Consider the following 25,841-nt stretch of genomic DNA (forward strand, 5'->3'; position numbering starts at 1 on the left):
GAACTGTTACTTCGAAACCTGACTTTTTAATATTGAAATAGAACCTATTATCCTGGAATTTATATACATATGTATATTCCAACGACCCACAGCCAAATAAAGTACGCATTTTATTTGATTTCCAATTATCCACAATTTTATTCGCTTCAAAATGTGAGTGTGTATATAGTATATATGTTCATATATAATGTACAAATTTCTCTTCGCTGTCGTTGGTTTTGGAATTTGATTATATCAAGATCAGATCAGCTTCATCTTCGTTCTTAATTTACTAACAACTACACAAGACAATTAATTAATTAAAAATACGATAATAATTTATGTACAAAAATTTCCATCGGATTTATTTGTGTGTATTTGTGAAAAACAAAACTGTAGACAATTCAAAAAACTGAAAGAAAAATACTTGGAAAACTTTCACAATTTTCTTTTTCACAAGCGATTGCTTTCTGTGTTCTAGTTGTTGTTGTTGGTTGGTTGGTTGGAATGTTATACACGCATTAATATAAAATATACAAAAATGATATATAGAGAATACGTTTTTTGAAGAAGGCCAAATATGGTAGAAAGGCATGTTTTAAAACTTGTTGATTAGTTTTGGTTTTTACTTTTTCTTTTAAGCTGCTTTAATTACAAAACAAATCGAGACGATTCGGTTACAATCTTAGATTCTTCGGGTTTAGTTGGGTACATGATGACTCCTTCTTCTAGTTCCTCTCGGTCTACACCCTCGTCGAGATTCGATTCGCACAGCAGCAATCACAGGCGTGGTCTTCTTGTTACTTAAACGGAACGAGGCTGGACGACTGCAAATTCAAAATAATTGTATTTAGAAAAACTGATTTCAAGATATTTCTATGATCCTATCCCATCCTCATGGTCCTCAGATCCCATTCACATTCCCATGATAATACAAGTGTAAAGATCTACTCACAGTGTGGTCGCTGGGACTCTTCGGGGGCAGCAGCTCCTCCCTCCATGGCCTGCATCATGGGCACCGGGATGCGGACGGGCTGAGCGAGACTGCGTCCGTAGACCATGCGGCCGAAGGGCAGCTGCTGCGGCTGGTCGGGCATCGGCGGGGTCATGGTGTCACGGGGCTGCTCAGGCAGGGGCTGCAGGATCAAACGCTGAATGCGCATCTGGGGCACCTGCTGCTGCTGCTGCTCCTGTCGCTCCTGGCTGACTTCCTGGTGCTGTTCCTCTGGATGCTGTTGCTCAGGCTGGACGGTCTGTTGCTGCTGCTGCTGGGGCACCGTGGTCTGTGCCTCGGTGGTGGCCTGCTCGGCGGAGCTGGAGACATCTTCGTCGCTGCCCTCACTGGATTCCGCACCCTCCTCGGCGGCCAGACGACGCAGCTCGTCGGTGATGCGATCCTCGGCCATGCGCTGGATGTTCCTCAGATCCTCGGCGGTGATGCCAACGCGCTGCAGGGCCATTCCGAAGGGCATGGGCTGGATCTGAATCTGGGGGATCTCACGCTGCTCCTGGCGCTGCTGCATCTCATGACGCTGCTGCATCTCCTGGCGCTGCTGCATCTCATGGCGCTGCTGCATCTCCTGGCGCTGTTGCATCTCCTGACGTTGCTGCATCTCCAGACGTTGCTGCTGGGCGGGGATCTGGACGGGCACATCGTCGGCCACATGGATCTCACGGAAGGGGATCTGCTGCATGTGAATGCGCACGGTCTGGACCTTGGGCATCTGCATTTCCTCGGAGGACTCCATGCGAGGCGCCTGCATCACCTGTGGCGGCATGGGAGGACGCATGGGCAGGTGCTGGAACGGAGGTGGCAGCTGGCGGATGATGATGGGTCCCTGCTGTTGCTGCTGGGGCAATTGCTGTTGCATCTGCATGGCTGGTGGCATCATCCTCTGGGGCATATGGGTCAGCGGCATCTGGTCGGGAATGCGTCCGAAGGGAATGGGCACTCGCTGGAAGGGAATGAACATGGGCCTCAGCGGCTCGGCATCCTCATCGGAGTCCTCCTCCTCCTGCTCCCGCTGGCGCTTGGCCTCCTTCTCCTCCTTATCCTTGTCGTCGCCGCCGTCGCAGAAGATCGAGATCCGCTCGCCGGTGATGCGTGCCTTCTTGGGATCCGTGGTCAGGTTGACTCCGAAGGGCAGGGCTACCGTCTTCGAGGGCGAGTCGACAATCTCCTCGGCGTGCTTGCGCTCCACCACACAGTTCATGCGGGATCTGTTTTAATACGGACAAGGATTGGCATTAGAAATAAATCGTATTTAGAAAGCAAATATCAGGATCGAAAATTAAATTAAATTTTAAATTGTATTTTTTATCAATCTTTTTGATGCTTACTTCTTGTTGTTGCGCAGAATGGCGGCAGCCAGGTCACTCAAGTCCAGCTCGAGTGGCATCTTGCCGGGGAACTTCTGCAGCTCATCGGTCTCATCGCTGTCGGAGTAGGAGTTGTCCTTGTCGGGGTGCTCCTCGGCATCCTGGGTGGCTTCAGTCTTACGACTTTCCGGCTCCAAGCTCTGCAGTTCGGAGTCATCGGCAGCTCCAGCAGCTCCTCCCAGCAGGGGTTCAGCACGGGGAAGTTCCTAAAAACAAGGAAAATACATTGTTATATTTTAAAAATCCTTTACTTATCTTGCAATATTGTAGAGTAATATATATTATAGATTGTTATTTGTTTACGTCATTCCCCTAAGCAGACATATTTAAGCGACCCCCAATTTTCGATCTTAGATCATGTTGCGTGATTTTGTCTCCCCCAATTTTCCAACGTTTTGTCGTAAAATTGACAAAGTTGTTTTCTTTGGGCCCTCAACTGAAACTGAGTGTCTGCTTTGCAGTTGCTTTTCATTATTTTCTTGACTATTTTTTATTTTTATTTTTTTTTTGAGCCGAGTTTCTTGCCAGCACTTCGTGCGCAAAACAATGAGGGGCAGAGACCCCCGGTGGCAGTCATCGCAGTCAATTGCCCGGCGGAGATGTGACCCCAACCTACATACGACCGAAACCAAAAGTAAAATGCCATCGGAGTAAAATGCTCGTTGTAGCCGCGGCCCGAGAAGTCCAAACAAAACAGCGAACCAGCCACGAAATTACATAATCGCACGATCACACACAGCCAAGCAAATGGCTATATCTGCGTTTTGTGACCGAGTGGATCGTGGCTAAGCAGAATTCATGCCCGGCCACAATGGGCACAGAAGTAAACAAACGAAAAATAAATTTAAATTATATGACTCTTTCATTAATGGCCAGCGACGAACGAGGGGGAGTTGGGTGGACTTCAAGCGGGATGGAGGTGATGTGGATAATGTTTTATATATCCGGTTCGGATGGATGGATGGCTTATTTTGCAGGTCACCCCGTGTACTTGACAAAAGAGGTTGACATTGAATTAAGACGAGTTCTCTTCGCATTTCCTCTAAATGATTGAGATTTATATTTAGTTTAAAAGATGCTCTAATCATGATTCAAGCAGGAAGTCTGCCCTTCACCTTTAAGAGATGGATTTAATTGTACCCCAGTTTCTTGACAAAAACTTTCCTATAATTGAATTTAACAAAATTTCCATTTCTCAGAAAAGCCGCAGATTGTCAACAAAAACCGGACTGGTATGCAAAATGGTCCAAAAGTGAGTCAATCTTGAGTCATGTGCTCCCAGGCCAGGTGACACACAATCCGTAAATTTCACTTTAAAATCATATGTGTAAGAGGAAAACAGCAAAATGGGTAGAAAATAAAGAAAATAAGAGCTGAAATCGAAACCAAGCCCAACAACCAGTTCAGCAAACAAGTTCGCTCGATTTGATTGTTTGCTTTTCGCATTCGTAGTTGAATTTCAAGGCCAGGCGCGTCTGGAGATAAGATCTATTATAATACAAAGAGAACATTTGTTTGCCTCTAATTTGCCTTTGCTTATTGTGCGGGACATGTGGGGAATCGCGTCGCATTAAGATGACAATTAAATGATTACAAATTGAATGCTTCGTGCAATTAAAATGACTGACAGCCCTCCGAAGTCGGACGGTAGGCATTTAATTTGCAAAACTTTTATTTATAGCCCGAGTGAGTGACGTGCGTCAGTCGCCGCCGGCTGCAATTGTCATTCTAGAGGCGGCTCATGGCAATTTCTTTAGGGAAATCATCCATAAAAAAAAATCCATTTGCGCTTAGCCAGCATAATAAGTTTTTCTTCTACCCGTCGCTTGGTTGTCCAAGTGCCAAGCGATTTTGCACAACAGCAGATAAATTACATTTACCTATATGCTAGCTGCCTGTCTGCCAGTATGTCGGTACATTACATAATCGTCAGGCCAAAAAGCATTTGCTTTGTCCCCAAAAAAAAAAAACACACACACACAGCAGCAGAAACAAAGTGCGAGAGGCAAGCGGAGAAAAACGAAAGACTCAAGCGCGCAACTCGCCTTAAATGGCAAACAGTCAACGGCAATGGCCAAAACCACAATGGAAGCCCGGTCTTTGGTCTTTTTTCTGCTGATGGCTTTTTGCTGGATGCTTGGGATGTTTGCCCGAAAGGTTGTTTGGTTCGTTTGCTTATTTTTCTTCTTTTTTTTTTTGGCTTTCGGTCGGCGGTACCAAGCGGCGCCAGCCGGCAAAAGAAACCCACCAAAAAAACAAAAAACAAATACAGCAGAAAACACTAAAATGACAGCAAAATTGCATTATGGAACGGCTGTTGCAAGCGATGGCCACGTGAGAAGATCTTCATCAGCCGGAGATATCAACGTTGGAAACGAAGGTGTATGAAATCGCATTTGAGAGGCGGAGGATTTATTAACTTCATTTGGATTCTGGGAAATAACCATTAAAAGGGAGAGGCTTTTAGGCTGCAAGTGCATTGACATCATTTCGAACTCTAAAGGAGTCAAAGTAATACTTATAAAAAACCATACCTCTTTAATGCAAAGATTCATTTGTCTTACTACTGATTAGATTCAGTGCAGTTTCATCTCTTAGTACCTACACTTAAATTCAATCTACAGCTATTTTTTAGTTACTGTTACTGTTACTGAAATTGTTTTTAAGCTAATATTTAAAATCATTTGCTTATCGATGTCGTTAGCCTTGAGTCTCTAATAAAATAAATTAGTATTCGATTTTGAATTACAGAGCACTGTAAACAATGGTTCATTACGATGGCCGTTATTGGCAGCTTTCACTCTTATCCATTAACTCGCCGCACAATCAAATTAATTGGGATCATATACTGCAGTAATGAGGCTTTATAAAAAGGCGTAGTTTTTTAGAGGGTTTGGCTCTTTTTGGTTGATCACATAACAATTGCATTTGTTGCATGGGGTAAAAATCACTTTCACGATTTTCCGACCATCTCTAGTGGCAGCTGCTCTTTCCAGCTGATGATCTCTGGCATTTTGGATGCCCCAGCAGCAGCAGCAGCAGCAGCAGCAGCAACAACAGCAGCAGCAACAGCAACAGCAGCCGCAGCAGCAACAATTGCTGCGCCCACGCCCGCTTCAGTGGATTTTTGTTGTATCTTTTTGTATGTGGCTTGCAACATGTTTTGTTACTACCGAATGCTGCTTTCACTTCGTCTGGCATTTGATTCGCAATTGTGTTTGCTCTCTGGTTATTATGTCGCAAGCTCCAAGCTGCGAGCTCCAAATGCGAACTCCACCATTTTGGTGTCCACTTAAGCGTCAAATTATGGGAATTTCGCTTGATTGAATTTATCGTTGCATTCGCTGGATTCGTTTGTTTGCTCATTCGTTTACATAAGCCATCTGCACAGCGGGTTGAATAACCTGATCAGAGCATATATGTATGCATATCTATGCTATGTGAATAATTTGCTTCAGTTTGCACTTTCCATATCGGCTAATTGAATATTGATGACACGAATGCAAATGATTGGACCGCCAGTCATTAACTTTGAATTACGCGCCTTGCCCAGTCATCCAATCATCAATCAGCCATTTTATATCCATAGTCCTAAAGTTGTGTCTATAAAGTTGTTACTTTTTTTCATAACTGCCATTTGGTTATGGTTACATGCGTGAAATTTCTCAAGGAAGCATACAATTGAACATTTTTTTGTTTTTTTTTGCTGTTATGTACATGTGAATATGCGAAATTGCTTTGGAGCTAGGTGCTTATTCAATCACTTTTGATTGAATTGGCAGTTATGTGGCAAGATATTTGTATAAGTATAATGACTAGGAAACGTTTAGATTTACTGCAAATCGATATTTCCCAATAAATTTCCAAAGTGATAGTGATTTACGGAAAAAAGTAATTTACTCTCCACTCAGATATGTCTATCTTGTGATTGGTTTTATAATTATATGAATATAAAGCAACTGATTTATTTACTTTACAGTTAATACTAATTCCTTTTGTTTTCTTTTGGCGTCAAATTAAATTTCTGCCTAATGAGAAGCTCTTGTTACGATTTTAGGTAATATATCTAACATGTGAATATCACATTTCGTGTATGCACACACCGCATACAGTGCCTGTCGAAAGTCTGCGATCCCATGGAACTAATAGCGCGTGCAGTCAACAACATTTTGAGGGAAATTACAGCAGGTCCACACGAAGGGGGAACATTTTTCGGCTACCACAGATTATAGCTACATTTTCCGGTAATTATATTTAATTTTGCTTAATATTCGAACTTTTTTTTTTTGGGAGTCCGACTTCAGGCCGTAGCGTGTGCAGTCGAACGATGCGAGCCATTATTAGCCAACTCTATAATTTTTTAAAATTCAGTGCCCCATAGAGCACGATACTAATCTGCCATGGCAACGGATCATTGAAGCACAACGGATTGTACGGATTGGCATATCGGTTGGAATACATATTTCGCGAACTCACCTTGCCCACCTGCTGCAAAGTCTCAAGCATTAGCTCCTTTTCCAGCACCGAGTCGAGGGCCTGGACCTGATCGCACGAGGCCTTGGCCTGCAGGTAGGAGGAGGCCAGGATGAAGGATCCCAGGATGAAGGCTGACACGATGATGGTGAAGGCGGTGATCTTGGCGATTTTCACCGAATTCGCCTGGCGCTTGTAGGCCTAGAATGGTACAGAAAATCACATTAGCTTTGCGGTTTTTTTCAATGAACATACATAGTTTTTATTTGTGTTTGCAATTCAATATTTCTACGTGCTCATTTGCCTATGACCTCTCTGTGTTTCGGTTTTTTTTTTGTTGGGGGTAAGGTAAAAGCGACGACCTTACTCCACAAAATACACCTCAGCATGGTCAAGCGCGTTTTTCGCTTCAAAACGTCGAAGTTTTCGAGAATTTCAAAGAAGTGCTGGGTGCATAATTTGTGATTTTTTGTGAGTGATAATAACTTATTTACATAAAATGTGTAGGGGTTACTTCAGTTGCGACTGTTTTAGGATGGGTCATGCAATTTCATTAATATTTTATTATCAATGGGCTTTTAAGTGCTGTTTCCAGTTGACAGAGGTTGCTCGGCATTAATCATTAAAAAGCCAAACAGTCAGCTATAAGATGAGACCCAAGGTAATGAACAATAAGTGATTGTTAAAGGCATTTAAGTTTTTGGCAAGTGCTTTAATCGAGAAGAAACTGCGCCTTAGATCATCGCAAATATTTGCCTTTGCCAGCAGTGGGAAGCCGTGACTAATGTGCACAACAAATGCTTTCCGCGTAAGGTGCAAAAATTTACAAGTGGATGCAAAAAGCCGCAGCATAGGGAGTATCCACAAAAAAGTTAGGCCAGCCAAATGAATTCCGCATTTGAAGATTTTTTGTTGCGCAAGAGGAAACCCTCCGCAAAATTGAGGAAGTGGCAAGCCCAAGAGAAAAGGCAGTCTCGGGTGTGGGTGCAGTCAGGTGAGGCGGCTTTTTCTCGGTTATATCTATATCTTTTTTTTTTCTGAAATGTGCAATGTTTTTTGTTAACACCTCTACGTGCGTGGCTGGCGTGGCCCCAAAATGCAGTTGCGAAAGTGAATTGTGAGTGAGTGAGTGATCATCATCATCATCAACACCAGGCGAAGTGAAGTGGAAGTGAATGGCTCGCCTGGCACTCTATTTTACTCTACTCTACTCTACTCTACTTGATGAGGTTTTAATTTTTTTGCGTTTTGTGTTTTTTTAAACTTTTTTTGTGAAGATTTTCGTGCAGACAAAAGACTTGAGCGACAAACCTGATGATTAAAGTTAAAAAATCCCATCTGTGGTTGGTTTTGAGTGTTTGGTTCGTTTTTTGTGTGGTGGCGAGTGCGGGGGAATAGAGAAAATTTCATATTGTCAATCACGGTTTCGGGAATGGTTTGGGTTTCGGTTATTCGCATTCACATTTTTCAGCCAAACCAAAGAAAAACGATTTTTGTGGTTTTTGTTTCGAGTGTTGTGCACACACACACACACACACACACATTGCAAGGTAAAAATACATAAAAACAAGAAAAGACAAAAAGTTAATGAGATTGTACTGCAGTTGTGTGTGGGGTCGCTTAATAATACTTAAGGTGAAAACCTAACACATATGGCGCAAAGGTAAACAAATACTGCACAAAAGGGAAAGCTCTTGGCCAAGGGTCGATTGTGAAGGCTAAGACAGAGCTACTGACATATTAGGTAACTCATTGATAGATGAACTCTGTTATAGAAAAGGTCAGACTATTGGCTCTATAAAGTAATGGTTGTTATGCTCACTGTCCCATAATAGAACATCATAATAAAGGTAATTCTAGTTCACTTTTTGCATTCAGTACATATTAATGATAATTACTTTACAGATTTCAGCAGCACTGAGCATTATTCCTAATGGGTTTTTCTAATGGCTCGGTCTGCAGTCATTAAGCGATTAAAATTTAGCAAAAACAGATAATTATACAAATACATTATTTTCATTTTCCATAAACAGGGTATCTTTTAGCTGTTTTTTATTTTCACTAACTGGTGTCTATATGTCAGCCAATCAGGTTTGCCGCTTTTTTGCATTGGGTCAGTGGAAGTGTGCACTGGAATTGAGCCTGTTAGATAACTTTTTGCTTTCACTGTACCGCTGGCAAGGCGATAATGATGGAAGGGGGAAAACCCTCGCGTGAATGGAACCGCACAAATCATTTATGGCTGATGCGGATGCTGACTGTTGAATGCCAAATGCAAAATGTACGGTGCAATTTATGCAAATTTGTATTACAATTTAGCCCACACAACAACACCACTACGCCAGGGGATCTAATAGTTTTATTTTTATATCTATATATATGCTTAATAAATATGGTGTATGGTATGGTTGGGAAAACAAGTTGAACAAGTCAAAGTACTCGGCGGTGGCGCAGTCTATATAGATATGGTATTTGTTTTGGCTTTGCGTTATTAGCGTGTCGTGACTGTGGCATTAGAGCTCTTCGCGATTCGGATTGAGGCGGATTTCTATTTGTCCAACCATATCGGATACACAGATCCATTCACACCTTGCCAAGACAGAAGTATGTATGCAAGTAGGTACGGGTGTATCTTGTATCTTGCAGATACGAACGTTACTGTGGACTATTTCAGGGAAATGTCAAGCCGCTGACAATTGTCGAAACCGATCACGTTGCATGCGATTCCCTCTCGACTGTCAGACGGTAATAATTTTTAAAATTGCACATTAATGGCGGGGCATTTGCAAATTGCTTATGCATCATGCAGTGCAGACTGATTTGGCGAAAATGCAGCTCACGTTTGCAGCTACTTGCAGAAAAAGTCCGCATTGCGCATACGCTCTGTGGTCCGTCGGCGGATGCAATAAGTCAAAGGGTGACCCTGGCATTTTCTAACCCACTTGGCTGCCAACCGACCAATCAACGCTCAACAGGTCAGTTGAACTGCAAAGCTTAGTTGAGCGCAGACTAGATGTTGATCAGAAAATTAAATGATCATTTAAATTAGCTTAATAAACAAGTACATTTTACGCAGAAATACTAATCTATTAATCTAATGAATTTATGATTTATTTTTTCTGTGCAAAATCAACCATCGTATGTATCTGTTTGTCATTAGTTTCGCCACTAGTCACTTGTGTGGCAACTCGAGGCTTCACTGTACTCACCGGTGGCGGTTCGCTGGCGGTGCTGTAGACCTCGCTAGCCGCATAGTCGGGCTTCATTTGCACGGTAGCCATCGAGACGGTATCCTTCTCGGTCATCTATAGCACTATAAAATATGGGGAACAATCGGTTAACTCTCGGCTACTCGAAGTCCTGCCATGTAAAATCCAAGCAAGGATAATTGATAATTGAGGACAATAACAGTTCGTTGAAGTTAAAGTTTGAAAAAGGCACAGTTTTCTACACTTTCTTTTATCACTTTTCACTTGCTACAGTTTTATACAGCAGCCTCTGGCATTAGTATCCTTCACTTACGTAGAGGATTTTCCAAAAATTCGACAAAAAGTAAGAGGAATTTCGTTGTACGATTTATTTTTCAGCGGTCTTGTTGGTTTTTGAAAAAGTTGCCTGACCAACTTTTCAGCAGGGAGACTTTTGGGCCTCTGGAAACTTTGGATTACTACGTCTTTGTTGTACGACTGCCACTCGCCGTCTGAAGCCACAAACGCGTTTCGTTTCAGATTTGTCTACCAGATTTAAAACTTTTTTCACTCGGCGACTGCGACGCCGACTGCGGCAGAGCGGTCACTCACACACACACACACTCGCAGGTAAACTGAAGCAGACAGAGACAGCTGCACGATCAGCACGAAGCTAAAAAAAAACGAACGAAAAACAAAAGCTAAGCTTAAAAACACAACAAAAAAGATCAACAATAACACACTCAAGCGGCCTGGCTGGCTTACTCACACACTGACACTTTGTCCATGGGTCACAGTAGGCACTCAAGTTATTGTTTATTACTTAAGGTAAAACATATAGCTATTAGTATACTTTTCAAATATTTTATATATTATAGTATAGGTGACAATATTTTATATAATAATTTGAAAAGGTACGAAATCCATGTAGTCGAGTGATTACTGTTCGTTTTCAAGCCGAGCTTAGGCATAGAAAAAGCTTTCGGCTGCTTTGGACCCTACAATTGAGCTACACACGTGATTGTGCGTTGACGCTGAGCAATTAGCCGAATGCGAATTAAATTGAATTTAAAAATAAAATCATATCAAATGATATAATGGCTTGTGTACACACACACAGCTATTTATAGTGCCTTTTGTTGACTGGCCACTTTTCTAGCCAAACGATTCGCAACGCATTCCATCAATTAGAAGCAGCTAATGCGTTTTAGAAGCAGAACCATTTAGGTGAGCCAAGTGCGAAGCCAGCGATATGCCCCACCGATATGTAGGGTATACTATATGTATGTACATATGAAAAAAAGCTCTCGCGGCACACTAAAAATTAAAGGTACTCGCACAACTCCGCCAACACAATCACATACATACATAAATTAACAATCAGAGTAGACCTCGTATAACTTGCTCCCCGACTCAAAAGTGGTTGGCTGCAGCTCGTTTGTTGTTGCACCACTTCAAGTTGCTTACGAAAAAGGAAAAAAAAAACATTGGGTTTCTGTAGTATTTCTATATTTTAGTATTTCTGTACTTTTTGTAATTTTTCCATTGTGATTGTGATTGTAGCTGGCCAAAGCGTTGCACTTGCCCCAACACAGATGCAGAATGCCTAACCTGGCATTTGCTGGCGACTACAAATACTCATCTTGATTGCCACCGAACAGCTGCGCCGCCTGCTGTTTGCTTAGATTGTCCATTATTTTGAACAATTCTGGGAATTGCTTTTAATATTATTAATAATAAGAAGCATGATAAGACTTTCGGTGCTCACTATCGAAACAGTGTTCTGAGTCGGCTATTGCTCATACGCCATGTTGGCCAGAAACCAGTTTTTTCGCTTATTTCGTGTCGCTTGATTTTGTTTTGATTTTTTTCCTTCTCCACAGACTTGTATCATGCTAGATGCTCATTTATTATCTATTTTCGGTGACCCAACATTGGACCCGCCTGCGGTATTATGTAAGCTGAAGATCTGTTTTTCGACTCTCTTCGTTAATTGCATAATTCCCAGGGTTTATGATTAAAATGTCACAAGCCAACGAACCAACGGGCAGCCTACGAAACAAAAGCCACACTTCAGGTTGGTCAAACTGAAGTGATTAGTCAATAAAACGAAGTGGCTTTCTTTGTTAATGTTTATGCAACATGAAAGATGAGAGCTGGGGCACAGCATCCCTCTAATTGCGATCATCCCACCGCTAATCCCATGGCTTTTATTTGCCATTTCTTTCTCAGCTTGCTGTCACATTATTAATTACTGTATTATTTAATTTGAGGTCCCCCAATTTGCATAGCACAATGAACAACCAAACTCATTTCTCATTGCATCACTGATTGTGCGAGCCAATTGAAAATGTGGTTTGGGGCGGTGAAATAGGTGAGTGACGGTTGGGTTTCATATATCCAGATACTTTTACAGCAAGTTGTTGAGATGCTTGACTAACGTGCATTCTAATCAGCTAGGAATTTCCAAGCAGGTGCTTCTGTGATATTCTACTGTTCAAAGTTTGGACTACTAATGAATTAATTAGCAATTGATTTGGATATAAGCCAACCTTAACGATTGAAATATTCCAAGTAGAGATCGAAAAATATCATAAATTGCATTTCCATATACTTGTTTGTTAATATATGATTATTTGTAGGGCATCACACTTAAACATTTTACTTATCAAGAAAAATATATATTAAATTATCGCTTAAAGTCAAAAGCAACGACACTATAGCAAATTCTTATATTATAATTCTTAGAAACCTTGACAATAAGTCCACGATTTTTAATTAATTTTGAATAGCTAAAAATATAGTAGCGAATATGTATTCGATCCAGGGATCGGGCTCTAAAGTTTTACGATCTGGGGTTTTTCCCCGTCTATAAACACCGATAGTGAATCCGAGCTAAGTGGGAAAATGGTAGAGAAAGATGCGCTTAGCCCGACTCGCAAATTGGCACCCGGCTTCGGATTTTGGCTCCGTCTCCGGCTGGAGCTACTGCGACTTTGATCGCGGAGATCACGGGGAACGGAGATGCCGGGTGCTACGAGGTACCAGCGGCGAACTGGCACCGTCTTAGGCCTGGGAATTGTGTAAAGTGAATACAGAAAAAAAATAAATAAAAACAAAAACTGCAAACGAACTACACAAAAATAAACACACACATAAAAAACAAACTAAAAACGAGAAAAATGAATGAAAAAAGCGAATTCAATGCAGGTATCGGACGGATACATGCGAGTATCTCAGAAATACAATGCGCCAGTGCCAAATAACTGGATACAAGTTGATGTTTGAGTGTGCAAAATAAAATCAAAACAAAACTCGAAAAGCTCATAAATAATAGCCACACAAAAATGAACAACAAAGGTTTTCAGTCGTTAGCGAAGCTCGCCATTTTGACTTGGCTAAAATTAGCTAATAACGATAAAAAATTGTAAACAGAAAATCAAAATAAACCAAAAAAGTTATGAGCTTATGAAAAGCAAGGGAAATAAAATATCATGCGGATTTTGATGGACTTGAAAGTACCGAAAATATTACTGCAACGTTATTAGTAACAATCATTACTATTAAATAGTACTTTTATTTAATTCCGTGCTTGCATGTCATTTAGGTATGATTTTCTGTTCAAAAAAAAACTAAAAACTCTTACTTATTTATTAGACCCATTTCTCAAGAAGGTTCCCCGATTAAATTATACCCTTCAGGTGCCACTTCATTTGCCTACCACTTTTCCCCCACCCAATTAGTGATCCCAACTTCCTAGACCCGCAGAAAATGGTTTCATCGCATTTGATGCGAGTTGGTCACGGGAGAGTGAACGAAGCAGTAATTACGATTGGATTTCGAATGCTTCAACGATTGCCGCGGGGATTTTGTTTAATTTTTCATACGTGTACTTGCACACATGTACGAGTATATACTGTAGGTGGCTGCGGAGAAACTGCGTTCTAAGAATCAAGCAACTTGCCCCGCTTTCGTATTGGAACGAACGTGCGACCTGACGTGATTAGCACCTCATCGCCAGAGGCCCAGCTCATCCGGAGTTACCTGTCGTCCGTAGAGATCTGGCCTGCGACCCCTTCTTCCGCCACTTCGTCCCTGCGGAGATGGGCATGTGATGAAAGCATGCCCAAATAAATTAAGCCAATTTGGACAGGAACAATAGAAGTTTTTTGTATGCCTAGCAGTCCGTAAATTGACAGAGATCTTCATTTGTGCGGTTCGTGTTTTTGCTTCTCGGTTCCTCTAAATCTGCCAATTAGCGACGCTTACAGGTGTGTGTGTGTGTTTACAAATATATATAATTAACACGAACATAAACGGATTTAGTTAGGGTTTTTGGTTCACCCTCAAAAAGGGGATACCTTTCATTTTGGATGTTTTAATAGAGTCTAATACCATTTATATCTTATAATATTTATACATGAAAATATTATCAAATTAATAGCTTTATATGTTGTAATATATGAATTATTTTGAATATATTTAAATGCTGATAAATGGTTAAGAAAGTACATCTTACTCTAAATCTCTGCTTTAAAAAGTATTGCCTGCTTTTAGGAACCCAAAGGATACTTATGACCTAAAACTTTACATAAATATGCTACATACGATATAAAGAAATAAAATTTATTTCATAATTATATAATTTGTGCATTAGAGTGCATACCGCATCGGCTTGATTTGCCCTAGTTCTGCCCCTCACATATCATTTTTTACTTACATCGCACTCCACTGCAATTATCACATTTTTCGAATGCGGATCCATAAGTTTTCTAGTTCAGCTGCGAATGTCAATGACTCGGCGCTGCTGTAAGCTTTTTGGATTGGAACTGTGGCGGCGTTTACCGCTCTCATTTGTCAACGCCGGCAAACAGCCGCAAGTACAACTAAGTACACACAAAAGTGCCGCCCTCAATGCCCACAGAGCGTTGCGTTTTTTTAACGCTTCTCAGGTATTAAGTGCCGGCCAGATCACGAAAATAAATAAATAAATATGCTCGCGGGGGAAAAATTAGCCACATTTGTAGCCGCACATATTTGGTTTAAATGCTTAATAAATTGAGTTATGGCAGAGGAGGAAGCTATGCAGTCTGTGGGTGTTGGCTACTTAGGAAAGTGATTTAAGAAAGTTTTTGGAAATGGAAAACTGGGTTGCTTTACTCAGAGGAATGCTTAATGCTTAGTTGAAAATGCTATGTGCGTTGGTTTAACATCGAAAACAGCTAGCATTTGTTTCACAACGTATCCTTAAGTTTCTGGACTTGAAGTCTTGTTTCCACATACGCGCAATATGATGTTCCTTATGTTCCGAAGGACAAAGCCACCACCAGCCCAAAGATGCTATGCTCTCCAAGGTTTTCGCACCCAAGTGCCAAATTCGAGATGTCTCGTGGTCGCCAATGTATGGCCCCAGAAAAACCCAAAGTCAAAGCCCTGCTTGAAGAAGTGATGGGATACAATGAGTATTGTACGTATGTTCAACCCAAGCGTTGCTCGGGGACATCCAAGTTGATTTTTCGACGTTCTCAAACAATGGTGGCACTTTTTTGCTTTTTCATTGCGCATCCACTTAGCAGTTGGTGATTTTCAAAATGAGATAACACCTCACATTTTGGGGATCGGCTTTTATATTTGAACCTCAGCTCAGCCGAGCAACGCGACAAAGCTGAGAAGAAAACGATGGAAAATCGTTTGAAACGCAGGAGATTATGCTTGATGATGGGGATAAAAGTGAGGAAGGTTATTGTGGAGCGCCACAAATTAATTTGCACCTTTCGCCTCTGTCGCAGCGCTGCAGCAGCGCTGCAGCAGCGCCGTCGACGTCGGCAGCCGGAGAAAGTTGCACATGCAAATCTAAAAATGAAAGAAAAACTGAGAGCGCTGTCGGCAATTAAAGGCAACTCCGTTGCACTGAGATGAAAATGAAGCATAACTGCAGTGTTAAAGGTTTAGATTAATTACGGACATCCATTTGTTTAAACTCTTGAGGTAAATTGTTGTTATTAATTAAAATGAAATTGAATTAAAATGCATTATACAAAACACTACAATTTTTACGAAAATGATAATTTGTAAATATATATATTATATATATAGAAACATTATCTGATTGGAAAAGTGCAGCAAACTCAAACTCTTTTCATATTTGATGCATCTCAATGTGCCAGAGGGAAACTTTTCCGCCTTTTTCGAATTTCCCTCAATCGGCGGGCAATGGCAATGTCATAATATCAGCGCTTAGGCGCATTTTCTCCGATTCGCTTGACTGTGCGCACATATTGTTCATATATATTTAGTGACTGTGTGTTTAGCGGGCACAACGGTAACCGTATTTGTCATTTATTTGCACTTCGCATTCGAATGAATGCCGCTCGCCAAGAGGAAGCGGAAACAAGTGCAGTCTGCAGCGGTAAAGCGCATTTGGGTGTTTGATTGTGTTTCACACAGTTACGACGACTTTTCGAGCATGTAAAAGACAGTCGTTAAGTAAATAAAAAAAGCTAATGAATTTAAAATCCATTTCAAAATATCGGAGCGTAACGACTTAAATAGTGTGGCAACGCTAACAGAGTGTGCACTCGCTATATGTTAAGGTGGGTGTATTCGCTATTATATCGATAGAACTAGAAGCATTAATAATATCAGTAGTTTTCACACTGGAAAATTTCAGTGCTGTTAAGACGGCGATAGTTAAACAAATATTAATACAAATTGTGCCATGTTGCTGTATAATAAAATGGGGACTTAAAACTATCTTAAAAATGTCTGCAGAGAAATGTCCAAATTTGTATCTTCTTTTTAAGTAAATTTGGTAATAGCGGTCTGGCAGTACTGCCTGCCGATAGATTCAATGTGCCCAGTCTCTGTTCTGCATTGAGTAGTGTTTACTCGCTGCAGAAAAGTTATTGGCTTTGGTTTTTCATAATGGCATAAACATTAAACGGAAACGTACATGATACCGCAAACGCCGAGCTGGTGCACCGCTGCAACCGACGAGGACGTCCGCCCGCGCAGCCCAATCAATATTACCGCTCGGCAGGGGAAAACGCTGCGTGGATACCCAGCAACACCGCGCCGCCATTGAGAGAGCAGAAAAAGAAAAGCGTGTGCGCCCGCAAACAACAAGAAAGAATCATCGAAAAGGGGGACGGAGTGAGGGGCAAACCGATTTGAGGTCGCCGGATGTGAAAATGTCGCAAGCAGCTGGAGGATCTGCCGTCGGAATGGAGCAGCCAGCCACTGGCAAACAGTTGAAGCCCCCGGAGGATCTCCAGGACAATGACACCAACAGTCTGGAACCGGGCGAGGTGGTGACCCCGCCCCATTATCATCCCAGCAGTCCGGCAGTCAAAAAGCACCTGTCCAAAGAGCTGATGATAAGCAAAACATTACGGAAGCTACCAGTTAGCGTTGTGGAACAGGCGCGCAAAGAGAACGGATCTGGCGGGACACCAAATGCCCAAGCCGAGGATGCGGACGATAGCGAAGGCCTCTATTCGGAATCGGACTCCTCGGGGGAGGACCTCAAAAACGTAGAAGATGTGCAGAAGGCGAGGAAGGAAAAGCAGGAGGAGGCTGCAGCTGCTACCCTGCCCCAAGCACCGCCCACGCCGTTCTTGGGCATTAATCCGCTAAGATTCCACATGAGAGCTCCTTGCTTTGAATTTCCACGCATGGGCTTTATGCCCCGAATGAACAGGGGCGGACCAAGGGGCATGCGACCAACATTCTTTGGTCGCCCACCCGCAGCGAATCGCATGGGAGCTCCCATGATGGGTGGGCTACCAACGCAAGGACCTCCGCCGGGAGCGTATGCACCTCAAAATCCACCACCTACAGGTATTAACAGCAATTCAGGTCGTTGCAAGCGACTCCAATCGGATGTGATGTAAGTAAATTCCATATTTATGTAGAAAGTTAGGTTTAATATGATTAATTTTAGTTGGACAGCATTGCAACCGCCAGTGTCCTTTGTCTTTAATCTTGTTTCCGAGTGCTCCAATACAAAGCATGAGAACTGCAGGACTAAAGCGGAAACTACTGACCACAACTCCAAGGAATCAAAACTTCCCAGCGAAACAAAGTCCACTGAACCCTTAATTGAAAACAATCGATCGAGAGAGTTGCCCCAGCACAAAAATTACGTCAGAGGAAAAACAAGTAATCGATCCCATGACAGAACCCAAAATCGAGGAAGAACTAGGGAGAGGTCGAAAGAATCGCACGGAAAGTCCACTGAAAACTCCAAGAACAAGGATGAAGGCAGAGGGAAAGGAAGAGAAAGAGATTTGTTTCGACGGAAAAGTAGAGAAAGATCCCAAGATAAAAATTTAAATAGAGCAAAAAGTATGAATCTATCTAAGGAAAAGGATGAAGTTGGAGGTGAGCCTAGAAATACAGCGAGTGGAAAGTCCCAGGAAAGAGATCAATCCAGAGGTAAAACTAAAGACCGATCTAGGGAGAGAGATCGGACTAGGAATAAAACACGTGAAAAATCACAAGCCAGAGATCAAACCAGAAGTAAGGCAAACGACGCGGAACATACTAGAGCAAAATCAAGGAAAAGGTCCAGTTCAAGGGATAAGCGTCGAGAAAAATCAAAGGAAAAGCTAGGCGATAAGGAAAAGAATGAAGACTTATCCAAGGAAAAGCTTGAAGGAAAATCTACCGAGCATAGCGAAAAAAGAAATGAATCCAAGGTTAAAAATAAGGATACGAATGAAGAAAACGCAAATAAAAAGCTTCGAGAGCGTTCCAAAGATAGAAACCATTCTAAGGAAAGACTGCATGAAAGAACGCAGAATAAGTCTGAAGAAAGAAAGCCTGAAGCAAAGAAAGTAAGAAATGCAATAGAAAATTCAAAGGAAGCGCCAACTGATCGCAAAAAGGACAAACTCTTGGGGCCATTGGGAGAAAAAACAGACGAACGTTCAAAGGACAAGCAAATAAAGCGATCGAGAGAACAATCAGTAACGAAATGCCCAAAGGAAAGCGGCAAGGACACATTAATGGAGCATCCGCCACAAGAAAATGGATTGGATGGCTCCAAGAGATCAAGCATGCCGCATGAATCCTTCAGTGAAAGTGCAAAAACAAGAGAACACGCATCAAGAAGAAAAAATCAGACGCTTTCGCCTTGGGGGAGCAGGGAAGGAACTCCCCCAATGACACCACCACAAGTTCAGATCCCTCAGACTCCAATTGTTGATATCGCAAATCCCAAGGACTTTGATATTTTTGCCGACTCACCTCCACGAGTAAACACTGCCGTTTCAGCTCCAGCTGCAACTATTGAAAGGAGTACAACGCCGCCGTTGAAGTCATCCATTCCTATTGTCCCCATCGCTAAAGCCGACAAACTGGCTCCTCTGCTCAAGGCCAGTGAGATTCACAGTAGGATTGGCGCCCTGCTCGAGGAGAGCGATTTGCATTTGGATAATCTACTAGCTACTAAAGAGCAGTTGTTCCGTCGCACTAATGAATACAAAGAGAGAAAAGAGGCTCCCAAAGAGATTAAAGCTGAATACCTTCCGAATAGCAGGCATAATAGATCTGCGACTGGTAGGGCAGAGGTCGAGCATCACAAAAGCCAACCACGACATATAAATCCTTTCAAGCGCGAATCAGTATTAAGCGGGAGGAAATCCTCCTCTCGCCCTTCAAGCAAGGAGAGACGATTTCAAAGACACGACAGTGAGGTTGAGAATTGGGATAGGGATCTAGAACTCGAAAGAAATCAATTAAATGGCAGTCAGCTAACTGGATTCCAACCAAGAAAGAGTGATGAGTATACAAAATTCAGCATTAAGAAAGAAAAAGATCTTACACCCCCGCCTCTGCAAACGAACTTTACTCGAACCACTATAAAAATCGAACGCAATGCAACGCCTCCCCGGCACATGGAGCACGATGTGCTGGTTAGAAACGGTGCAGTGGCGACCAATGCTCCTCCACCGGCAAAAGAGCAGGAAAGTCCCGATACGGATGACTACATCGACAACTGGGAAAACGACGATTCATTGGCCAGTATGCCCAAGAACGCACCTCCTGTTACTCCTACTCCCGCTCCAAATGCAAACGCATCTCTTAACGCTACACCCTTGCCACCAGTAGCTTCGCAATTTAATGGCGATGATGACGATGATGACTCCAACGCTCTGTGGAATGCAAAAAGCACACCTCCTCCGCGAAGGAAAAATGAGAACCTGCCCGAGGGCAACATCCATGAACTATATGACAAATTCATGAATAGTATTAAGATGTCCAACGAGCATTTGGAGCCAGAAACGCTGGACACCTCAAAGAACAGTTCCTTGAGCAATTCCCCAGCCGAAGAAAGTTCCTCGGGCACTGAGACTTCCTCAACAAGTAGCAGCAGTAGCGAAACCGAGGATGACTCCAGTTCAGATGACGATGCCAATGAAAGCTCTTCGAATGATGAATCGGCCACAACATCCGGTAATTGCAACACAAATCAGGATGAAGCCGCTGGTAAGGAGCAGCTGCAAAAGAAAAACAATGTAAGCAAGGACCTACGGAAATTAAAGAGCCTTGAAGACAATCTGGCTAGGATTCAGATGATGCGTGAGAACTATGATGCGGGCGATGAGATCTCTGAAGAACTGCTAAAAATGGAATCCTTATTTCTAATGCAGCGCAATGCCATCATGGATAAGTATCGCAAACAGGAACTTAAAAGCAATTCCAGTGAGGATCAGCAGCCAGTGGATGAACAGGGAACTGTTCAGGCACAAGAGGTGGTTAAGGAAACATCATTTCCTGTAAACAGCATCTTCAGTGCCAATCGGGAAGCCATCAAACTGACCATCTCGCCATTGAAGTTGACTAGGAAATCTGTCATCTTCGACAAGGATGAAGCAGATCTACCGGAAACATCCAAGGCGGAGCCTCCCAAACAAACTCTGCAAAAGCCACAAAAGGAGATTGCCATTGTGAAACCCACCATTGTCGAATCTCGATCAAAGCCTAAGCTAAGGAGTCCGCCACCATCATCAGGAAGTCGTCGTAGATCCCGGTCCCGTTCTATTTCAAGAAGTAGGGCACGACGTCGCGGCTCGAGGACCAAGTCGCGTACTCCCAGCCCCAGACGCCGACGTCTTCCATCGCCCAGAAGAGTTTCCAGATACGCTAAGCGAATAGGAGGAGGAGCCGTCGGAGGAACTAGGAAAGGCAGGAGTCATAGTAGAAGTTTAACAAGGAGTCGAACGCGCAGTAGGAGTCCAAGTAGACGAAGACGGTTGCCACCAGCAGGGCATAGAAAACGAGGTTCAATATCTCCTATTCCACAAAAATTGGCTGGACCTCGGTCACCACCTCCTTCCCGCCGTCGTCAATCACTAAGTCGTGATCGGGAACGTGAACACTTATCTCGCTCCCGTTCGCCCTTACCCTTCAAACCACCGTCTCCTCCGATGAGACGCAGTTGGTCCAAAGCACGATCACCAACCAGAAGGAGATCGTTTTCCAGGTCGAGATCACGGTCTATATCACCAAGGTCTCGATTATCAGCAGAGGAAGCTTTCGCTAATTATTTTGAGGAAAATCAGGGCATGGAAGCGGCTGCCTACTACTACAATATGTCATTGATGCAGCAGGAGGATCAGAACGCATTGGGTGAGGGCTATGATGCTTATGCCGCATATATGGACTCCGCGTACAACATGGAACAAGCGTATGCACAGTACTCTGAAGAATATTCGAATACGTACATGGATTATATGGTCGAAGTAGCTTCTTCACCTCAGGCACCTGGATCGGTTCTTAGGGAACTACCTATGGCGCCGATGATGCCCGTGGAATCCCTTGCTCCTATAGCGCCATTGGAGGCAATGCCATCGATGGCGGCTACGGCGTCAGGGATGCCAGTGGCCGTACAAAAAGGAAACGTTTTGGAGATAGTACCTTCTGGGGAGGATATACTGGAAGCAGAGGAGAACATAGTGCCAGATGCAACAGATAAACCAGTTGAGGACACGAGGTAAAACAGGGTTTTAAATTTATTTATATATAGTAATATATATAGTAACAATGTAATTATTTTTAGCAAACCAAAGGGAAAAGGCGTTAATTTCGTGGATAAGGTGCTGCCCGCATACGAGAGCGACAACGAAGACCGGGCGGTCGTTGAAATGGCGGTGAAACGTGCCCTGCGGAAATATCACGAAAGTCGCTCCCAAGCCGCCGCCAAGCTGCAACTGATTCGCGATGAGCTACTTCTGTTGCCTCCACCACCACCGCCTCCACTGACAACCAAGCCAGCTAATCTGGAAAAGCCTGTTTTGGTGCAGAAGAAACCGAAGTTCCGATACTTTCATTTTGATCCTTTCAAGTGTGCAATAGTGAAGACGTACACACGCACGCTGCGTTCAGCCTACCGCCCTCCATTCGATCCCAAGCATTTTGCCATGCTAATGAAGACCGGTCGCCTGCCGCAGATTCCTCCAGGATTCCTGCGACACCGCCCACCATTTATACCTGCGCATGTCGATGCTGTCACGAGAGGAGCAATGCTCAAGGAATTCTTTAGCAAACATCCTCCACCGCCCCTAGCGATGCCCATGCCTGTACCCAATGGGATGCCCTATTACCTGAGTGGTCCGCCGCCAACGTCAAGTGGAGCTGCAGTTTCTCCTGTGCCTGTTAATGTCCTGCCACAACCCATACCCGTGTTGGATGGAAGTGGTTATCAGGGTTATCCTCAGTCGGCTACAATGGTACCATTACCTGTTCCAGTTCCTGTTCCAGTGCCGCTACCTGTGCCCTTGCCTGTTTCTACTGACACGACGCCATCTCCCGCGTTGGAAACTCCTTACTTCACACCACCACCTCTGCCCGAGCTGCCGCCTCTACCCGAACTGCCGTCTCAATTCACCGTGAGTTCAGTGCCCACAATAACGGAGATAATGCCAGTGGATATACTACAGAAGTTGGGACCGCTGCCCAAGACCTTGGACGTTGATGACGGAGGTGGAACTGCCAGTCCGGAGGATATTAGCGACGATCTCAAGGAGGTTGAGGCAAAGCCAGCCGAACAGCATGTGGTGGGCGTGAAGCCGCAGCTCCTTGTGGAGACCCAGTAGTAGATCCATCTTGCTAGCTTGATTTCTTTAATTATAGTGTTCTTTAGATAATTATTCTTAATTTTAAATATGAGGATCCTCAATGCCTACACAGATTTATTTCGTAAATATTTTGTTTATAAAATATTTTTAATTGACCATTTGTAAACAAGTTGCATTTATTCATAGAAGGTCGTTTTCGATTTATTCAGCTTTAGGTTTCTATGTCATTTATATAAGGCCCATCTGGGCCCACATTTATTGATTTCTAAAAGAAAATAAAAATTGTAAATATTTCGCTTAAGAATTACACTTGAATTTACATTCGGCGTGCACATTATACATATTTGAGTCATTTACTGTAACGAAGTTCTTAACGAATTAATCTAATCCTAAGATCCTCAAGAATCGAATGTATGTGAAATTTTTATAGTGTGGTGAGCATCTATAAGACTTTGCGTGTTTGGTATCGTACAAAATATAGACATGAAATACAAAAATTTTGTATTTGCGTTAGTTAAGTAATTGAAAATATACTCAACAGTAAAATAGTTTTACTATTTGATTGAGCTTATTCGTTATGTCTGATAATAGATAACGCAGTAATCTTATTCTGAAGCTGTTTGGGCTATTTATGTGTAATATTTTAATTGGTAGTGCTTAATGGTATTGGTTTTTAAATTATAATTTATTATAGTGGTCCGATCTTTTCCCTGGGTGTCAAGACCAATGGAAAACAATCGGCAGGCAGTGCCAAACTCTCCGGACTGATCTTAATCGTCGAAGGATTATGACTGCTGATATTATATCTCTGCATTACGTTGACCACGACCAGAAAACCAAATCCTCTCACCAAATTCTGGCCGATGCAAGTCCGCTTCCCGATGCTAAAGGGCAGAAAGTGCGGAATATTCCTCTTTAGTTGAAGTTTTTCATTATCACTTTCGATGCCAGAATCAGAACCTTTGGAATTTTTTGGGCTTTGTTCCTTTGACGGTTCCAAAAATCTTAATGGATTAAATTCCTTGGGATTTACCCAGAATTTCTCGCTGGTGTTTAGCACATAATTGTTGATGAACACAATGGTGCCCTTGGTTACCCCATAGCCAGAGATCACTGTGTCCTCGGTGGCCACATGTGGAACAATTGGGGAGGATGAATATCGCAGCACCTCGAAAATCGTCGCCATCGTGTAGGGCATAGCATTCATGTCCAGCAAATTAATTGACCTATTTTCCTCTTCAATAATTGCGTCAATTTCCTCTTGTATTCTCCTTCCAATATCCACATTTTTGGCTATATAGGCCAGCACTAGCATTACTAGATTTCCAACCGCTGAATGTCCACCAATGAAATCCTCCAGCATGAAGATAATCGTGTTCCGGGAGACATCTTTATCTTCAAGCAGGCTTTTAAGTAGAGCATCTGTGAAGTCCCGATCTGGTTCATCCAAATCGACGCTCAGCTCCCGATGCCGGATAATCCTTTCCATTATGAATCCCCTGATAGTCGAGGACCAGTTGATGATCTTGTTCAGGTGTCGCTGGTAGAAGGGATATAGCCAGGGTAGAAAATCCAGCGGATGTCCCTGATTGATTTCCCAGAATATCTCATCGAAGTATTGAACAATCTGTTGGAAGTCCACATCATCGTAGTCGAACCTCAACGAACACATGTACTGACTAAACATATTTGCACAGGCCTTCAGAATCAGAGGCTTGATGTTGATCGGCTCTCCAGGAACGAGTTGGTTTCCCAGCTCCCGATTCCAGTGCTCCATTTCCTCGCAACCAATCTGGGACATTTTCATGTAGAAGCAGGAAAATTCCCTGGGCGAGCAGTGACGCCTGGCCAGATTCCTTCTCTTCTGCTGCAGCTGTGACCAATCGCACAGAGCCAACGAATTGCTCCGCTCGCCACCAAATAGTTTATGATATCGTATGAAGTCTGGCCGCCCGCTCATCACCTTGCCATTTTGATTGAGCACCTCGCGGATCAGCTCCAAGTTGTTCACCACCAGACAGCGGGTGTGTCCGAAGGTCAGGGAGTATATGTCTCCGTATTGCTGTGCCAACGCCGTGAATCCCGCAAAGGGACTATCCCTGTATCGATCCAGCAGATGAAGATTACCAATGATGGGCCATGGTCGTGGTCCTGGAGCCTGGGTATATTTTTGATAAGCATTGTGATTGATTTCGGTTGAATTCTTTGTTTTAACGGGCTGCAGAACGCGGCGCTTGACTCCATATATAATGCATATGTAGGACGTGGCCAGAACACTCAGTAAAATCGCCAAAATAGTGTAAATCAAAGCAGCCAGCATTTTTGCTGAGCTCTTGAAAGTAGGAAGCACAAAACACAACTAACGACGGCCAAACCAATCAAGTAGCCAGGTAAACTATAGATCAAGACTTTCCCAGATCCTTCGGGAAAATTGGTCTACCTTCTGTGGGCTGTAGACATTACCTGCCCATTATCTTGTTTGCTACCTGTTTGTTTTGCCTTTAATCGCTTGTTTTTCCCATTTAGATGATGTCATGAATAATCAGGATGTAGCTGAGACTATCCAAAATGTCCTCTGGTAATATGGGAATTTATTCTCATTTAGACATTTATTAGAGCCACTTTGTTCCTCCTTCTGTATGACTTTAGTTTAACACATTATTAAACGGACTGAAAGTCCCAAGTAACTGAAACATATACTGGCCAAAATGCTGATACAGCCATTTGCTGGACTTATTTG

At 42.9% G+C, this 25,841-nt stretch overlaps 3 protein-coding genes and 1 non-coding gene across 8 annotated transcripts; 1 reads left to right on the forward strand and 3 right to left on the reverse strand.

Annotated features, from left to right (window-relative positions):
- Window positions 1-121: 121 nt before the first annotated feature.
- On the reverse strand, window positions 122-10,551 carry Msr-110. Of its 4 annotated transcripts, NM_168123.2 has the most exons (7): window positions 10,354-10,551; window positions 10,041-10,144; window positions 8,143-8,169; window positions 6,835-7,032; window positions 2,320-2,564; window positions 935-2,199; window positions 122-806 (listed from the first exon to the last, which is right to left on the reverse strand). In NM_168123.2, exons 2-7 carry the CDS (start codon window positions 10,134-10,136, stop codon window positions 784-786), a joined length of 1,854 nt encoding a protein of 617 aa, NP_729077.1. In that variant the 5' UTR covers window positions 10,137-10,144; window positions 10,354-10,551; the 3' UTR covers window positions 122-783. The 4 variants fall into 4 exon arrangements, with proteins under 4 accessions (NP_729077.1, NP_001286942.1, NP_647973.1 ...); NM_001300013.1 differs by lacking the exon at window positions 8,143-8,169 and having other exon boundaries at window positions 6,844-7,032; NM_139716.3 differs by lacking the exon at window positions 8,143-8,169.
- sncRNA:357 (small non-coding RNA 357) lies at window positions 1,088-1,164 on the reverse strand. Its single transcript, NR_002475.1, has one exon. It is a non-coding gene; the product is annotated as a small non-coding RNA 357 (non-coding RNA).
- Window positions 10,552-16,871: 6,320 nt separating the features above from the next.
- On the forward strand, window positions 16,872-23,593 carry l(3)psg2 (lethal (3) persistent salivary gland 2). The gene is made up of 3 exons (NM_139717.3): window positions 16,872-17,907; window positions 17,962-22,017; window positions 22,084-23,593. The coding sequence occupies exons 1-3, from the start codon at window positions 17,210-17,212 to the stop codon at window positions 23,117-23,119; spliced, it is 5,790 nt and encodes a 1,929-aa protein (NP_647974.1). The 5' UTR covers window positions 16,872-17,209; the 3' UTR covers window positions 23,120-23,593.
- spo (spook) lies at window positions 23,286-25,774 on the reverse strand. 2 transcript variants are annotated; one of them, NM_001300014.1, is made up of 1 exon: window positions 23,286-25,774. In NM_001300014.1, exon 1 carries the CDS (start codon window positions 25,419-25,421, stop codon window positions 23,790-23,792), a length of 1,632 nt encoding a protein of 543 aa, NP_001286943.1. In that variant the 5' UTR covers window positions 25,422-25,774; the 3' UTR covers window positions 23,286-23,789. The 2 variants fall into 2 exon arrangements, with proteins under 2 accessions (NP_001286943.1, NP_647975.2); NM_139718.3 differs by having other exon boundaries at window positions 23,286-25,472.
- Window positions 25,775-25,841: the final 67 nt, after the last annotated feature.

The sequence above is a fragment of the Drosophila melanogaster genome, chromosome 3L, assembly GCF_000001215.4.
Source record: "Drosophila melanogaster chromosome 3L".
NCBI lineage: Eukaryota > Metazoa > Arthropoda > Insecta > Diptera > Drosophilidae > Drosophila > Drosophila melanogaster.

Excerpts from the sequence above, each read along its gene's own strand:
- Msr-110 (NM_168124.2), bottom strand. The coding sequence starts at position 8,289 with ATGCGAATAACCGAAACCCAAACCATTCCCGAAACCGTGATTGACAAT. Across the intron at positions 7,033-8,142 it reads TTTTTAACTTTAATCATCAG|GCCTACAAGCGCCAGGCGAA; the intron begins GTTTGTCGCTCA and ends GTACCATTCTAG. Across the intron at positions 807-934 it reads AGAGTCCCAGCGACCACACT|TCGTCCAGCCTCGTTCCGTT; the intron begins GTGAGTAGATCT and ends TTGAATTTGCAG.
- spo (NM_001300014.1), bottom strand. The coding sequence starts at position 25,421 with ATGCTGGCTGCTTTGATTTACACTATTTTGGCGATTTTACTGAGTGTT.